The sequence below is a fragment of the Alligator sinensis genome, unplaced genomic scaffold (genome assembly GCF_000455745.1).
Source record: "Alligator sinensis unplaced genomic scaffold, ASM45574v1 scaffold259_1, whole genome shotgun sequence".
Taxonomy (NCBI): domain Eukaryota; kingdom Metazoa; phylum Chordata; order Crocodylia; family Alligatoridae; genus Alligator; species Alligator sinensis.
Window position 1 is genome coordinate 153495 of NW_005842430.1, and position 17911 is coordinate 171405.

Genomic DNA, 17911 nt, shown 5'->3' on the forward strand with positions numbered 1-17911 from the left:
GGAATTTTGTACCCCTCTAAGGCAGTATTAAAAAGAGGAAGAAGAAACTAAAAGTTTTCCTTAGAATACTGAAAGTCAAGTAATATGTAATTCTGTAGCTGACTTGCCTAAACATTTCCCATTTTCCTTCCATTCTTTATATGCCCCACGCCTGACAAAATGCACAAAGTGAATGTCAACCCCTTTTTGGGACTCCTGTTTCATACCTGCCATTGTTCTTTTTTGAATCCAAATCCTGGAAACATTGTTACTTACATGCAAATATTTCTGTAAGACTGGCACCCACTACTTTTTCCTTATCCATACTGAGCTTGTGGTAGCCATCCTCCAACTAGGCAAAGCTCCCTTCTAGCCCATTATGTGCCATGCTGCCATGCCTTCAATTTTTAGGAAGAGCTGGGAACTTCAGTACTCATTTTGAATATTTAAGAATATTCACAAAGCATACACCTCAAAGTATACTATATGAGATGAGGCACTTTCATTGAGCTTTTACCACATGCATTTTGTCAGTCATGGACTTCAACTAGATTTTTCTCAAAGCACAGGAATGTTTAGAATCCTACTCATTATGTGGTTGAACTTGGAATGTTAAATTTCAATTTTTGGTTTATCTCCAGTATTTATCCTGAAATATGACAGGATACAAGTCCACATAGAAATGTCTAGGCTCTGGTGACTCAAGGCTGAGATTCATTTTCACTTGAAGGACTGGAACAAGTGGCAACAGGGCCTTTCGACTAAATGGATCATTTTTTGCTTAATCTTTTAAAAAGAGTCCATTGCAAAATACTAAATTCTTTACAGGGAGCTCAAAGCTTTTTATCAAGTCATAAAGGACATATCAGCACATGAGCAATGCAAAGTGCTTCACTTTAATGTAGCACATATTTTAGCTTAGATGCTGAAATCCTTTAATAGAGCTGCAGCGCCATACATTTCTTTTATGTAAGTTAAAACATTTGTTATGCTGGATTGATGATTCTTTTACATCACAAGATGTCAAGCTTTAACTGTAGTTTAATTCTTCTGCCTCAGTGCACACATAATGTGGTGTAACTGGCATAGATTGAACTCTCCTCTGTTAGGTTATTCTGTTACGCTCAAGAGCAGAATTCCATGAACATCTCCTTTGCAGCCCCTTTGGTCAGAAAGAAAGACATTCTCTTGCTGCGATGAAGAACAGAGATGAACAATAATACTGCTACAGCTTATAGTAAATTAATTGAGGGTAAGTCACAAGTTTTTGCAGCTTTTCCGTGTTGCATTCTATACACCAATGCAAAACTATTTTCTCTTTTCTATGTCATTAGATGAGACAGTCCGCCTCTGCGGAATTCTGCACATAGATTTGTATAACTCTCTTTTGAATGGTACATGCATACATCTGGTCTGTTTGCCCTGTTGTCTATATTGTGTACATATAAAAAGTTTCTTCAGTGAAACAAAAATTGGAAAACAATCTGGACATTGCCTTTCACTTGCATGTAAGTGTTATCAGATACGGAAAAAGCGTTACATCCTCTCCAACTATCATATGTAAAAATAATAATTAAACAACTCCAACTATTTCTCCTTCTTGTAGTCATACCTAGACATGGTTATAAAGTTGTTCATGCCCTGGTAATTTATAAAACTTATCCTCTCAAATCACATTTTATTAAACCCAAAGATTTTTTTTTTTTAAAGTAATTAAAAAAATTAAAGTATACTCAAATAATATAGCCTGAAGCTCATTTTTAAAAATACCTTTAAGCATAAAGGTTTTTCTCCATTTTGCTTGATATTCACCATGAGTTTTTCAACAAAGAAGAAACAGACTATGGTCTCAATCTACCAAATGAAGCAATAACCTTGGAGTGCCCATGGAGCCCTGTTTACAGGATCTGGGCCTAGCTGATAATATAGAGCCAAGGAATCAATAGAAAGACTTGCATTTATTTCATTGGATTTTGGATCAGGCCATGCATCCTGTCAAATACACAAGTTAAAGAAATAAACCTAACAAAAGAACTCAAATATAATGCCATAGGGTATGTGTAGATGAAATGGTGGCCCTAAATTGAAGCGGTGGATTTAAAAAAAACACTGCTTCAATTTAGGGCTGATTAAACCCCCGTGTTGTGCACACACCCTGCACTTACCTGCCTCTCCGGTGGTGGGGAGGGGAGGGCAAGCTGCCAGCGGACAGAGTGGTTCCTGGGCTGCGGGGGGCTGGTGCTTCTCTCTGTGGCAGCCCTTCCTCCCTCCCCCCCCCAGGTGGCACCCACCCGCAGGCACCCGTCTCAGGCGGTCCCGGGGGGCACCGCAGCCACAGAGGGAAGCACCGGGCCCCCGCACAGCTCAGGCAGGCAGGCAGGCTCCGGGGTGAAGATCAGGCTCGCTGTTTTTCTTGGGCAGAGCCTGCCCTCCTGGGCTGCTGCCAGGCTGCCTGCAGGGCTTCCTGCAGAGCCGTGGAGCTGTATGGAGCCCAGTGCTTTGCTCTGCAGCTGTAGGGGCAGCAAACAAACTCCTCGAAGGAGTTTTAGTTTGCTGTGCCCCAAGTCATTTAAGGCACATTACACCGCCAAATTTACTATAGCGGCTGGAATTAATGTGCAATATGCCGCTGAGGCGTGCAAACACTGACACCATTAAAGCGGTACAAAAGCATCTAGCCCACTTTAAAGTGTTGTGCACACACGCCCCTCATGTCGTCTACACATGGCCATAGATGTCTTTCAGTGACAGTCAGCTTTAGCGTTCTTTCTAAACATACAAAAAGGTACAGCATTTTCAGAAAGATGTGATTTCCTTTTAATTTTAAATTTAAAAAATATTAAACGTTAGGAAGCTTTCCTGATATATTTGAAAAGAACCAGGTCTGACTTTCTTCTCTGTTCTTTTAACTACCTCAATACATTGCTTGTGGATTCAAACCTATTCTAACCTCCCCTACATAGCTTTCTGTCAGTCTCTTAATACCTACATGGAAGGACAATAGATTACAGGCTTAATTAGATGTTAACATGACCCAATTGAGATTCACAGTCTTAAAGGTTTCATATATTCGTTGACCTAATAAAGGTATTTTTGGGAAGCAGAACTTAGGTTACTTCCAAATTAACTAATGTTGAGAAGAGTTAATAACCAAAGCAATTTAGCAAACATCCAGGAAAATAACACACACAATTCTTTTGTGAAGAAACTGAGGTAATTACAGTGCCTTACAACAATTTTGATATCAAGTCTACTAATGTGCTGTGTTATCCACCAACCAGAATGTACATAACATTTCTTTCTGCAGAACAAAGGAATAACTTTCCACATTTAATACATATAAAACTTCAAAATCCTAATTAAAGGATTGGAAGTGCAGATGGAAATTAAAACAGAAATTTTCTTAAGTATAATCCTTTCACTCAGATCTTTAGTATTTTGTTCCATTTTCAAGAAACATAAAGCAGATGTGAAAATCTTTTGGGCTCATCAAGAATATTATGAGCGATTTCCAGTCACTTTTTTCCTCCTAAACTGGTCTTTTCTAGAACCACTATCACCAACCTGGATGCTTTTTAAACTAGTTTTGAAGATTATCTTATTGTATTTACCCAAACCCAACACAGCTTTGAATTTAAGACAACCCTGTAATAATTAGATTCTAGACAGAAAATGTATACATTTATTCCAATTTTCCACATATAAAATCTAATTATTGGAGGATCAACTTAAAAATTCATCCCCCTCCACTGCTGCTGTGGGGCAAGCAGCAGCAGAGGGGCAGGCAGTAGGGGGACAGGAGGTGGGGGAGTCACGTGGCCTGACTCTTGCCCCTTGCTGCCTGCCCTCCCAAGTCCCTGTACACTCCAGCCTCTGCTTCCTGTGTGGTGCCTACACCCCACTGCACCTGTCCCCTCAGCACTCGAGCCCCCTTCTCACCTGCCCTCTGCACTTGCCTCTCTGGTTCCTGATCCCCTTGCTGCCTGCCTCCTCTGCCCTCTCCCCACTACCTGTCCCCCACCATTAATGCCTCATCCCTGTTTCCTCCCTGCCTGGTCTCTCCCTGCTTCCTCCCCCCTTGCTTCTGCCTCTGTCCCACCCACCAGGCTTGTCCCCCTGCTGCCACCCACCCACGGTGGCTTCGACTCCATTCTGGCCTGGGGCATGGAGCACATGGTTACTTCACTTCTTCCCACCCCCGACCAGGCAGCAGTGATTGTGGTGTGACCATGTGCTCTATGCCAGAGTGGGGCTGAAGATGTATCTGTGGAGGGTAAGTGGTAGCTGGTGAGGGAAGAGGAGGGCTGGGTACAAGGGGCAGAGGTGGCAGCAGGAAGTGGGATAAGTGGTGGTGAACAGGGATAGGTGTGGGGGCAGACAGCTGCTGTGGCTCTGACTCCGATCCTGAGTTGAGACTGGAATGTGAGCTGCAGCAGTTGCTTGTACCCTTCCCTGGCTTGCATCAAATCCAAGATCAGTTGCTTCCCCTTCATGTTAAATGGGGGGGGGGCCTTGTCTTGGATTTGAGTATATATGATAATTACAATGGCTGAATTGAGACAAAGATCTGACCCACATGGTTTTAATAAGAATGTTTCTCTATTATAAGAGAGCTATATAGATTAACGTTTACATGGAAACTAGCTAAAAAAACCCTACCAAATGACTAACCACTGAAAGGTACAGACCATGTCCAAATATCTTTTGCCTAAATACCATAACTTTTGACCTTTGTCACTTTAGATATTGATGGAATTTTACTTATGCTTTATGAGGTTATGTTGAAAATGCATTTTCATTTTAGTTTTCAGCCTCTGTAACTAAAGAAAGGCACAGGATAATAAAATAAGTTCACTCTAGTACTCATTATATACCCAAGATTTGTTTCACTGTGTAAGCTCCGGCTATCTGTGTGTTCCTGGTAACTGTTTGTGGCCAATACATTCACTATACAACACAACTGGGTTTAAACAAGATCACAAAGAATAAAAGAAATAAAACAGCCTTCATGCATATGTGTATGTAGATATAGAGAGGAACCTTTTCATCTGTAGCAAGTCTTATCCCACAGTCAGTTTTAAAGTTTTAAAGAAATCTAGTTTATAAAAGGTCCAGATTTGGAAAACAAAGTTATTATATATGTGCAAAAACTAGCAGGGCTGTATGACAAATCTTCAGCTCCACCAGGGACACAGAAGCTAGTATAGGTTTACAGGAATATAGCTAAGGGGCCTCTCACTCTTTCATACAGTTCAGCCTGTGTAGTGCACAGGTCAAGACCCAGGCTTGCTCATCTTATCAGAAAGCTGTGGAAACCAGAGATTCCTGCTTGATACAAAGCTAACCCTGCTTTCATATTGCTTTATGCCTGCTACCAATGCATTGGGGCCCCAGAACATCTCTCTTTCTGGTCACCGTTTTTTCCACCAAAATTGCAGACACAGTGGGCATGTCTACACGTGCACATTTACTGCACAGTAACTGAAATTGCTGTGCAGTACACAAGCTGTGCGTGTCTACACGTGCATGCCTGTACTGTACTGTAAATACGATGACTTATGCCAGCTTGAGCATAAATTTGATATCTGCAATCATACATACCGTCATCATTAGTTACTGTGCAGTAACACATGTGTAGACACCTTACTGTGCAGTAACTTACTGCACAGTAAATTTAAGTCGGCATATATGCATGTGTAGACATGCCTAGTAGTTACTAGTTCCAATTCAGCTTTAAATGTGGCTTTGTGTGAGGGTGTGGGGGGGCTTACGGGAGGTTGGCATAATAGAACACAATTTGGAAGAAGATTTCAGTATGAGAAAAGTGACTGCTGTCTGTGCCATCTATAGGGGGATTTCCATTCAGTGGCCCTATGCATCTCCTACCATCCCCACGAAAAAAATCCCATCCATGTTACTGTAATCCTCTGATGAGTTGAGTTCAAATGAAGTATAGGAAATGCACATGCTCCCTAGAGGAGACCTGAAACCTTTCTTCTGCACAGTAGAACCTTAGTGCATTGTGCCAGCAATCTCTTTAACTAGGGAGGAGGGGAAGGCTTTACAACAGAGGCAACGGCAGGCCATTAGGTGAAACATGTTTTTGGCTCTTCCTAAAGTTAGAAGTTGAAGGATCACATGCCTCCATATTAGAGAGTGGGTAATAATTTTATCACCTCTTACAAGGATCCATGGAGAGTAAGCACGCTCTTTTTAGTATGTAAAAGTGAGGTGAAAAGTTGGATGTGTGCTTGGTTAGTAAGAAATATTTTCCTGCTTACACCTTGTAAAACATTTACAACTTTAAGGAATGGTAGAGTAAGCTTTTAAAGAAACACTGAAGCACTAAATCAAAGCCCTCATTCCAAATTCAATCTGCATATGTGTCTATCACTGCAGCAGGCAATACTGAATGGGGATCCCAGACCAAACCAGATTCTCCTAACTAATCTGGTCCCTCCCACACCCATGTTACTGATAACAAATGAGCATCTTACAGTTGAAATGTCTGAGAAATCTCCTATTCCCCTCTTCACTTTTTAAGTTTATTTACTTGCATTTCACTCCCTTTGGACAATCACTGACATTAGAGACCGGAAGAAACCTATTATGTTATCTAACCCATCTCTGTTTAAGATGCAGTCCTGCAGCAATGGCATTTCTAAAGCTTTGTTTAGTTCAGATATAAAATGTGCCACGCAGTGGGGCTTCCTCCACTTCCTATGGGAGTTTACTGCCCAGACTAGAATCACTGTCAGAGTCTGTTTACAAATTCTCAATTTACATTTTCTATCTTAATTTCACCAGACTGTAGTCCTAGTTAGTTCATTACATTAATAATATCTATACTTCCCGGATGCTCACTATTTATAAGAATCTGTCCTGTCTACTTGTGTTCAAGCTATACACAACTACCTACTGTAATCTTCCTTACCTCTCCCCTACTTATACCCCACCTTTTAGTTTTTGTTGCTCTGCTGAGCTCCTTGCAGTTTGTCATAACTGACCCCAGTATTTCAAGTATCCTCACAAAAAGCTTTCACTTCCCTAATTACAGGATATTTTTACATATGGCGCACAAAACTGCATCTGCTGAAGTGAACTTGGGCCTGTACTCTCTGTGGCTGGCTATACATGTGCTCATTGGTGTTCTAATTAGAACACTGCAGTGTGGCCACAGCGTCACGTGTTTTAAGTCCCCGTATATTTTCAAATGGCTATGGGGTGGTTTAACTAAACCTTGGTGAATGAGGTTTAAAGGATCCTGTGGCCATTTTTAAATGCACAGGGACTTAATACACATGATGGCAAGGTGTTTTATTTATAGTGGTGGCCTGGGAACTGCTCTAATTAAACTCTCCCCTCCCCCGACCCCCAAGCATGGGTATAAGCAGCCATAGCCTGTCTTACTTAATCTATAAGGTGTATATCAACCCTCCCTTCTGCCTGACTTCAGACACAGCTAACTACCTCTCCCTGTACAAAGCTGCACCAGTCTTTTGGTTGCCATATCAGCTGGCAGACTCTATCCCAAACTATTCATCAGGAATCTTCTATATAGATTAATTCCTATTTGTAAACAATGCCACTGTAAATGTGGTATGTTCATGTAAAATGTTTCAGCTGACTGTAATTACTCTGCAAGCACTGTTTGTGAAACAGGCCTTTGAAGGAGGCCAGAACAAGGTCCACACCCCTGGAAGGATATATATGTCTCATGATGATCCTCTACGCAGGAGTGAATTCTACCCCACGTGGTAGTCCATGGGTTCTTTGAGCAGATATTTACTCACTCTATGTACTGACTATTTTTGATATATGTGGTGTAGGACTGGTCACTGAAGCCACTTAGTATTCTTTTTGGCTAATATTAGATGACTGAAACCTTTCTGTACAAGAAATAGAAGAGATTAAGGCAGCAGAAGGAATGGTTCCATCACAAACTTTTGTAAAGTCAGATATCTGAATGCTGAATTATGCTCTGAGTACCTGTCATCTTCCACTAACATTCATGCAAACAAACAAAAATCATTTGGTAATTAAAGAACTTTTGTCTTAATTTTCTAAAAACACCTGCACTAAAAATGTTTTTTTTAATGAATTTTCCACATTTCATTGCACTATTTGCTCAGCACTGCTATGATTCCTCAGTCTCTCTCAGTTCAGCTTTTCAGGTTATTCCATCCAAATAATATAAATGTTTCTAACTACCTCCCACCTCCCCTCCCCGCTCATCATTTTCTTTATTTTTTGCAAAGCTGAATCTCTCTGTTATTTTCTTTTAGTACATGATCCGAATAGGACTAGGCTACTGTTTATTATTTCACGGGTCTCAAAATACCTCCGAATTACGTTATAAAATGCAAACACCATTAATATGCTATTTCTTCCCTCTTCTCAATTATTAACGAAACTGTCAGATTAGGTCCTCATGTAATTTGGTGTAAAACAGTATAAGTTACTAAAGTCACCGTGCTATAGTAATTTACATTTACTGAGAATCTGTCCTATTGAGTCCTAATTTAAATAGATCTCTGTTGTTTTTCTCTGGACACTTACTCCAACTCAATATTCTATTCTTTTTAACAGCCATTTGTTTAGGCTTCTTCGCTGGGATATTTAGAGTGATGGAGGAAACAGCTTCCCATCTGTTGCAGGGACCCCTAATCCCTGCTACTTTAAAGGTAGAGAGCCAGCACCAAAGGGCTGTAGTTAGGTAGGCAGCTGGGTAAAGGCCTGCTGCAACACAATATGCAGCCAGGGGAACCCACAAAGGGGAGAGAGCGATGGCGGCTGCAGCCTTTTAGCTAAACTGCAGCACCTAGGAGCAGGTTGAGCATGGGACCTGAAGGGGTATAGGGTCCCAGCCTACTAGAAACCTGGCTCCTAAACCACAGAGCTCAGTCTGGCCCTAGCACCCCACTGCAAGCAGAATTCCTGACAAGCTGCTACAGGCCCAGGGAGCTACAGGTGGCTAGGGACCCCAGGAGACCCAGAAAGAGTTTATCTATAGCTGGCAGAGCACTGAAGGACCGGGTGTGTCTATTTAGGGTGGTATGAAGGCCACAGGTCAGGGTGCCTAGAAAGCACCCTGCAGCAGGAAAGACTAAGGCCCAAATACAGCCCATCCAGGGCCTAGGAGGCTACATGGGGGCTAAAGCCAAACCACTGAGACGGGGAGCAGCCTTGCCCTGGGTCAGGGACACCGAAGAGGGAGGGGAAGTAGGGTCAGATACTCAAACCTGACCTCTTTGCAAAACACCTAGAATTTCAGGGTGCAAATATCAATGAAGATACAGTTTAGATCATTTGAATGTGCACAAGCCAAATTTTATGGCAGTTTACAGTCCCACGCTATCACATCACCTTTTGGTGGATTGAGCAAGGTGTAGTAAGTGCAGAGTTTTGCCCCACTCATCTCATTTGTGGGTGCATCTAGACACTTAGGTACTGAAATGCTTAAACCGTTCTTCCAAATTGCATGTACCCAAAAAACTGAGGATGCAAAGAAGGCCCAGCTGAAGCTTGAGTTAGTACCGTCTATATTTTCAAAATGTGGGCCTTGTGCTAAAGAGCCCGCTCAGTCAAAACACCCACGTGTGTTGGTTTCAGACGGAGGTTTGCCTGAGTTAGGAATTGCAGGCCTCTAGTTCATCCGCAGTCCCTTTGATAAAAGGTTTTAGGACTGAAAAAAACAAAGCCCAGGTCAAGTGATTATATCAAAGGCTTTCAAAACTGAAACACTAGCAATTGCTCTTGCTTAACAGGAAAGTTCACAGCTGAGGGATAGGTGTCCAGGAACAAGAGGTTGAGAGAGTGCAACTGTGTAAGCAGAAGCAGGGAGTATCTGAACAAGGTAACAACATACCAGAAGACCAGACTCAAGTGATAACGTAACTTGTGGGATGAAAACCACTCCTCATGCAAGTCATTTACCTTATAGGGCCCCTCGGGGCAACTGCTGTTAATGGCCGCTGTCAAACTAATTATAAAGGCAAAAGAAAACACACATACAACTGGTATTTTTTAAACAAAACACCTTGGACAGTAAACCTTATTTTTCTGTTAGACAACACGTTTGTAGATGCATTATCTTACATTATAATTAATGTCACAAATTTATAAACAACAGGTGTTCATTGAAAGAGAGTTGTTTGCTCAAATCAGGAAACATTCATATCCTCAATTTTTTGCATTCTTTTTTAGCATTAGACTTTTTTTTGCATACTTTTTTAGCATTAATTAGCATAAGACAGAGAAAAAAGAATTAGGGGATGGAAAACAGTCACACTGTCATTGTCTCATGGATGTTATGTAAACTGGAGTCTATAGACAAACTGAAATTATTTTCTCATGTGCTAAATCAGTAACAATGTTATCACGTGCATTTCATAACCGCCTTTCCTAGTAGAACCTACAAATGATAATACCCCACAAAATTTAAGGGATCGTCCAATACCTATTGCATGAAGTAAAAGTAGTTTCCTTTGAAGTAACCCTGTAAGGGAACGCATTTCTGTTAACGTAAGAAAATTTCCAGCTGTATATTCCATAATGCATCATAGATCATTACATAGTCATAAGATATAGCAACTGTTAAAAATAAATAAATAGAAGTTTCTGGGGTAGGAACAGGTCATTGGATTTGAACTTTATGAAAGTTATTAAGAAAAACTACAAATGGTTTCTTATTTAATATTTACATGTAGTATATTTTATCCCTCCTTGTACATACAATTGAACACATTTACACTTCAGACCTACCTGGGAACTAGTTACTTAAAAAAATAAATGTTTTCCCCTTAGTCTATGTTAATGTAAATTTATAAACCTTGCCATACACATACTCCTTATATTTTAAGTGCACACTTAACTGTTTGTCAGAGTGTTTAACAGCATCATATGTGTAGTATGAGTGAGTTAAATTGGCAAAGGCAATCCTTACTTTTACCGTTCTACACTTTTTCTGTTTAAGTCCAAAACCGTAACGTTGTGTCAACCTTTTCTTACATTTAATTTTCTCCCTTTTTTTAAATGTGGAAAGGGAAAAAAATGAAACAAAATACTTGTGAACTGGAATAGTTGGTTGCACAATTTTGTTTTATGCAATTTCATAAATTTTAAATTTAGGCATATGTATAGGCTTAAACAGAAGATGCTATCTATAGGGCTATGAAGTTACACAATATTTTACGCAATTTTATTACACTACAGGCAATTACACAACAAAACTTAATACATTTTTTTACAGGAATGAGTGAAGCCATTTTTAAACTCATGTCTTATTCTGTTACCCGTTTTCAAAAGCATGCAGTCACTAATCCTTAGTGAAGACTAGTCAAGTGCAAAATCTTGAAATGTCAAAATCTGGACATTTAAAAAAAATGTCTTACAGTGATTTTAATAAATCTAAAATGGGGATAAAGATAACCTTCTCTTGCCATTAAATCACCCATGGGCTGAGCCTGAGGATGGCATATTTCAGTCTACAATTTTTTTTGAGTAACTATAAGCAATTAAAAACAGAGCAGACAGTAGTGACAGCCTTAACTATAGTATTTACTAGGGCAAAAACCAGTAACTGCAAAGAGGGAATGTAAGACCAGTTAGAAAGAGGACTTCAGCCCGGAGCAGGATAAGGCCTGCACAGTCAGTCCTATATTCCTTTCTCACTGGATTCTGAGTTTTTTACTAAAGCAAGGATTTCAAGATTTTTGCCTGAATTTCATTTTGATACTTCATGGCAATACATAACACACCACGAAAAAAAATATTGCTTAAAAAAAGGTACATGGTAGGAACCATGGTTTAAAACAAAAGGACCCAAATTCTGTTGATCTAAACTCTTAATGTTAATTAGATGATAGCATTAGTACTTTATTGCTAAAAGCATAAACTAAGTCTAGGGATTACAGTATCAGAAATGAAAGGATACACTCGCTGTTCTATGAAGAGATAGTGTATATTGCTGTTGAAAGTCACTGAGAATACAAAATATTTCCCCCAAGTCATTTGGTACCGAAAGGCCCAGTTCACTTTCACTAGGGTAGGCAGGTTTTTACGTCAAATGCAGTGAGTGCAGGATGCGGCCCAAGATTTGGATTAAATTTGTCTATTATTGTAAAGGTTCACAGTGAGTATCTATGTGTTTGCATTTGTCATTCCTATTAAAGTTGTCAGGATTCTACAGTTTAAAGAATTTGCAAAGCAATTAAACTTTGTCACACTTACTGTTCCTAACAGTTTTATTTGAGGTCCTCAAAAAAAAATAAATCCAAATAACTTTTCACATCTCTTTACCCACTCCTTAAATAAAGTTGTATTTTAGCAATACTGCAACTGTTAAAAACCTCCAAAGATTAATTCAAACTTAAAAGCACAATTACAGCATTTGTTAGAGTAAACTTAGTGGCATGATAAACCAAGTGTAACATAGACCTAATGTAGTATTACAGAGTGTGCTCTTGAAGCTCGGTTAAATAAATTAAAGATCCTTTTCCTACTGAGGAAGGAAGGAAAAGGATCTTTAATATATTTAATTGCTACCATTACTAAAACAAAGAACCGCCCCCCTCCCCAACACTATCAACAGTATTCAAAAATATCCCTGGAATCTTTCTTTGAACTGTGACCTAAAATAAAGTGGGGCTCCCCCAGCTCATGCTCCCTAGTATGCAGAGTTGAGCCACAGTTTCAATATTTTGAAAACCCTTCTATAGAGACTAAGACTCTAACCTGATTCAAGTGCCTACATATTTTTCATTCAATGGCAGAAAATAGAACTATAATTTTGAAAATATGTTAAAAATAGAATCATGTGATCTTTTTTCCACCTAGAATTTTATCCCTACAATTAAAGACTATTAGCTGGCATCCCTTTAACCGTCAAACTCAGACAGTGGCAGTTCTATAGCCACAAAGAGAAGCAGTAAATGAGAAGAACATGTTACTACACTGCATTTGAGAAAGTTTGGCTCCAAGCTATGCACTGATTAATATCAGATCTCCTTCTTTACTTGCCTCTTGACAATCTTGTCACATCTGGCTGACAAATCCTTACAAGCTTATCCAAACCAAGGCAGCCCAGATCATGCTCCGGGACTAGCTTGAAGGAAGCGGCAACACCAGCCATGCACTGATGTGCCATCATGAAACTAATGAAGCTGACTTCACTTGCAGACTGCAGGAACACGAAGAAACACAACATGCCTCCAGGTTTTGCAACATAAGACAGAGTTAGCTCACCAAAAGATAAGACAAACAATCAGCTCCCGAGGTTCAGGAAGCCAAGTAGTTACATGAATAGAAAAAAATGTATAAAATACTTGAACAGAAACCTCAACTACATGAACACAGCACAGTCTAACTTCAAATTAGCTGTACAATTTAACTGCTAGTTGCTTTTTAAAACTGATTTTTTTCTCCGAAAGAATTAAAACGATGACAAATAATTGTTATTTTTCCTTCCACCTTCCCAATATTAATATCTTGCCTGACTCCCCAAATTCTTTGACCTAAAAGGAACATTGTTTTTAAAAGCATGTCTCATGTATTATCTCTAGCTTTTTTAAACAGGGTAAACCATAGTTTGCGTGAATGTCAGAAACCCTCTCCCTAGGTTAGCAATCTGCCGACTCCTCATTTTTAAAGCAAGCATTCGTTAAACTGAGGGCTGGGGTACTTGACCAATTAGCAGAGCAGAAAGTAAAACGCTATTTCCTTAAACACACCTAACAAAATAGCACTGGATTAAACTGGCAGATGATGTTCTGTTTGTTTTTCTTCAGGATGAAAAAAAAAAATCAAAAGAAATGAAATGCCGGTTTTAAATTCTAATTCAATACTTAGCCTCTTATTTCACTGTAAAAACATACAACAAACTGCAATACAGACAAGCAAACTGGTCTCTAAGCAAAAGATTACTGGCCTTATTTTTCTGGATGCTGAACAGTCAGCAGTGAATTGTATATAAAGGGCATACATTAGGCTTTACTTTAGTGCTAATTCCAAAAGAACTTCATAGTGAAATTGTATTGTTGTCTGGTCTCCAGTGCATTTATACGTCACAATAACGATAATGTAACTGCTTGAAGCACTTGACTCAGAATACAATTAAGTCACAAATCACAGATTTTATTGCTATTAATGTATATTCAGGACTTGAACAATTAAACATTGTCAAGTATTTGTGATTTACGGATGCCACTACTTTGATGGGAAAACAATTAGCCAAGCGATGGTTCTCCTTTATTACAGTCAGCTTATAATTCTGAATGACTTACTTTCATAGCAGAGCTGTGCAGCTGTTTACAATGCATTTGGGGCAAAAGAACAGGATTTTGAAAATAAAGGAATCGAGCATCATTTAGTAATTAAGGCAGAAATCGAAAGCACAGTTCACTAAAGCTTTCACCCCACTATTGTGCATTATCCAGAACACCACCAAAATGTTCTGGTTTTAGAGCCACAAATAAAAGTTGCAGAGTGAAAATACACATGAATACATAACTGCAAAGAACTTTTCTTACCTCCGACATTCTTACTGTGCGTGTGTTTCCAGAGCTATAAAACAGTTTCCCATTCCCTCAGCGAGTTGTACAAAGAAGTACTGGAAACACTCCTGCCTGTACAAGTACTAAGGCAGAACCATCACACGCCTCTTTACTCTTGTCTGAATCTGAGCACCTCAAGGTCTGATGTATGCTCAGCCTGTGCACAGGGGAGTGAAACAAGATCCTCCCCCTTGGTGTTCTCCAGACCTACAGTACTAAGTTGTGTCTGCCTCTCACCTCTGCGAGCTCTCACCTCCATGCCCCAGAGTGCTGTGTTCCCGCATGCCCCTCCAGTCACAGGGCAGTCCCCTCACAGCTGGCTTGAAGAGGGCATGACACTCATCTTTCACAGAGATTTGATCAAAAGGAGGCGCAGAGGCTTGAGGCACTCCTAATGCAGTGTGAGGAGAATCTACCTCTGCTCTGGCAGTCTAAGTAACGCATTAAATCAATGCAGCTGACCTAAGGCCCATTACAATTTTTTTTTTCTAAGGACGTACAACTATCTGTAAATAAGCTAGGAGGCATTTATGCTTTAAATTACCTATTTTTAGCGCTAGAGCGTTGTTTTTCAGACTTGGAGCTGCAGATTTTTTTTTAAACATTGAGAGGTCTTTAAATGTTAATTTGTTTTAAATGGAGTGGTTTGTCCCCCCCCTAAAGTTGTATTGATTACAATTTTTTTCATCAACTTGAATTTCAGTAAGATCGAGTTTAATTTTTTTTTTTTAATGAACACAACAGAAAGATTTAAAAGACACCACTAAAAATATATGGACCAGAGCATCTTATGTATGTAAAAAAATGTGTCATAAAGATGGGTGGAGAATTACTGACTGGTAAGAGGACCAAAATCTTTTCCCAGTTACCCAGATGTATTGTTGTGACCCAGATTCAGAGCAGTGTGATCCAGGATCTATGTCACAGTCCTCTCCCCTCTTAAAGGGAAAAACATTGAACCTTCCCTGAATACCCCTTTTTCTTTTATCTTTTGCAGTCTTGCATCCTACTCAGGGCAAATTGGGCCACGTCCTGAGATACAAATGGCCAACCCGCACAACTCTGTTGGAAACCTTTACAAACATCTGTGGACAATATTTTCCCATAAGGATTCCAGTAATCCCACTGGAGAGGTGGCAGGAAGTAAGATAGCTACAAGGAGAAGACATCTAAAAGAACTAATTACTGGCAAGTACTTTTACTTTTTTCTCTAATGCTATTTATGATCTGTAGATGCATGTGCAGTTCTTACACACACAACCTGATTCACTCTCGTTTGATACTGGTGTAAGACCTGTGATGACTTCGTTAAAAACAACAGGCATACACCCGCATGGAACCAAAGTGAATGCAGAATCAGGCCCACAAGCCCAACCTCAGGGATCTCACAGCAAGGAGAAAACTGTCCTTAAAACCCTTGCTTTCTCCACCCTTTCTTGTGTATGGTGAGCAGAAAACAAGAGTGATTTTGCTTCATGCCACTGCCTGCTGGTTATGTCTGCTATAACAATGTATCTGCATGGGAGGAGTTAACCGCGTAGGGCTACATCGGTCTTCAAACAACATGGGGTTCCAGGGTCACTTTGGTCCTCTTCCCCTGTGAAGGGGCATTCCCCTGAATGAAATGTCCTGTGACAGGCATGGCCAGCTAGCTTCCAGCGTGTGAGCTTGGTGGGAAAATAATTTCTTAACTGACAAGAAAGAGGCTCAATATCATAGTTAGCATCTTATTATCTAATTAACAGTAATGCTGGTAATGAAGACAAGGCCAAAACTGTACACCTGTAATGATACTCCATAAAGCCAACAGTGTCTCTTACTGGTATGATCATATTTCATTCTCAACATAATAAACAGCAATGCAGAATGTTATACCAGGGATGTATCTACCTGATTGAAATTCTGCAACAAAAGCTAGAAGAGTGGTTTAAGATCATATAAAATGCCAGGAGGACTGAATTTACTTCAAAATGATAAGTGACTAAAACTTAGATCTGTGGAGAGCTGGTCTTCCCTCTAGTCAGTTTAGAGGAAGAAGCTATTTATGAACTATCTGCCACTCACCTGGAAGAGACTTACTTCTGATTTTAAAATGGGCAAGCTAACCACAGAGAACAGTTTGACTAATTCAGCCTTCTCTCTTAATAAATTAGCCACAAGTACTTTAATTTGTTATGCATATTTTCATTATTTGCAATTGTTCAACTAACATTTTCTGTAACCACATTCCAGCCTTGCTCTTTCCATATGGCTAGGACACTGGATGTCCACCGTATTAGCATCTGACCCTTGTACACCAAGCAAATGAGGTTCTCATTTACTAGAAAGAATGTTCATCTGTATATCAACTTTGAATTAACTACTAGATAATGTACAGGCACTTGCAATAATTTCACTCTCCTATGTTTCACTGAAATTGTCAAGCTGGACTCTGTTCAGCAGTTAACCAGAATGGGAAAGAAGCATCCAAAGAGATGTTGAAGTAGCCTCCAAAACTCTTTTGGCAACAAAGGCCAAAGGGGCACAGAACGGGAGTATAACAAAGTGTGGTCAATAGGACAGGGCACTAGATTCAGTCGGGGGACCTGGGTTCCATTCCTTGCTCTGCCACTGATTGCTGTTTAGGGCTGGGTCAGTGGGAGCCAACCTTTTTGGCAGATGTGCCACAAATTAGCCCTGCGCCCTCCCCTTCCTCTGCCCCATCTGCTGCTCTGCTCTGCCCGCTTTCTGCTAGCTGCACTGTTCTCCCCATCTGATCTCCTGCTTTGCTTTCTGCTTCCTACCCTCTGGCACTGTGCTTCTTGTCCCCTCCCTGATCTGCTGCACCCAGAGGCTGCCCATGCCACCTGTGGCACTCGTACTGCAGGTTGGCCACCCTGCTCTAGGTGTTAATTTAAAACAAATAGTAGAATTGGTTAATTGAATCCAGGTATAATGAGGGTCAGGAGGAGGCTCTCTTCCTTTCAACCTCTTCCTTTCTGAAATTCTGCCCCAACCTTTTTCGCATTGTACTGTGTCCTCTTTCTTACCTCATGTCTTGGCCTGTGTGCCCAAATGCACAAGTGCCTGTGAAGTGAGACTGAGAAGGACTTGCCGCTACTTCTTCACCAATGGTAAGGAGTCATCCAAGATGCACCCGACTGGACTAATTAATACCATGTGTACACAGCACAATGAAAGATGCAATCCAGATCTCCAGATACAAAGCCCACTGACCTAATGGGTTTTTGAGATATTAGCTCAAGATCCTAATTTTGTGAGGGGACCCTAAAGCTAAAAGAAAAATCACTACTGCTGGGACTACACAGCGGGGACAGGACTGGTTTAACTGCTGCCATTGCTCTAAGTGTGCAAGTGTGCATGTATCTTCTTTCTGAATA

General features: G+C 40.3%; 1 protein-coding gene across 1 annotated transcript in view; it reads right to left on the reverse strand.

Annotated features, from left to right (window-relative positions):
• The window catches only part of BNC1 (basonuclin 1), a 27056-nt gene extending 12413 nt beyond the window's left edge, over positions 1–14643 (reverse strand). Inside the window, exon 1 of the mRNA XM_006030216.2 lies at positions 14508–14643. Within this exon, the coding sequence (XP_006030278.1) occupies positions 14508–14516 (9 nt within the window). The 5' untranslated portion in view covers positions 14517–14643. The remainder of the gene's footprint in view (positions 1–14507) is intronic.
• Between the last annotated feature and the right edge of the window lie 3268 nt (positions 14644–17911).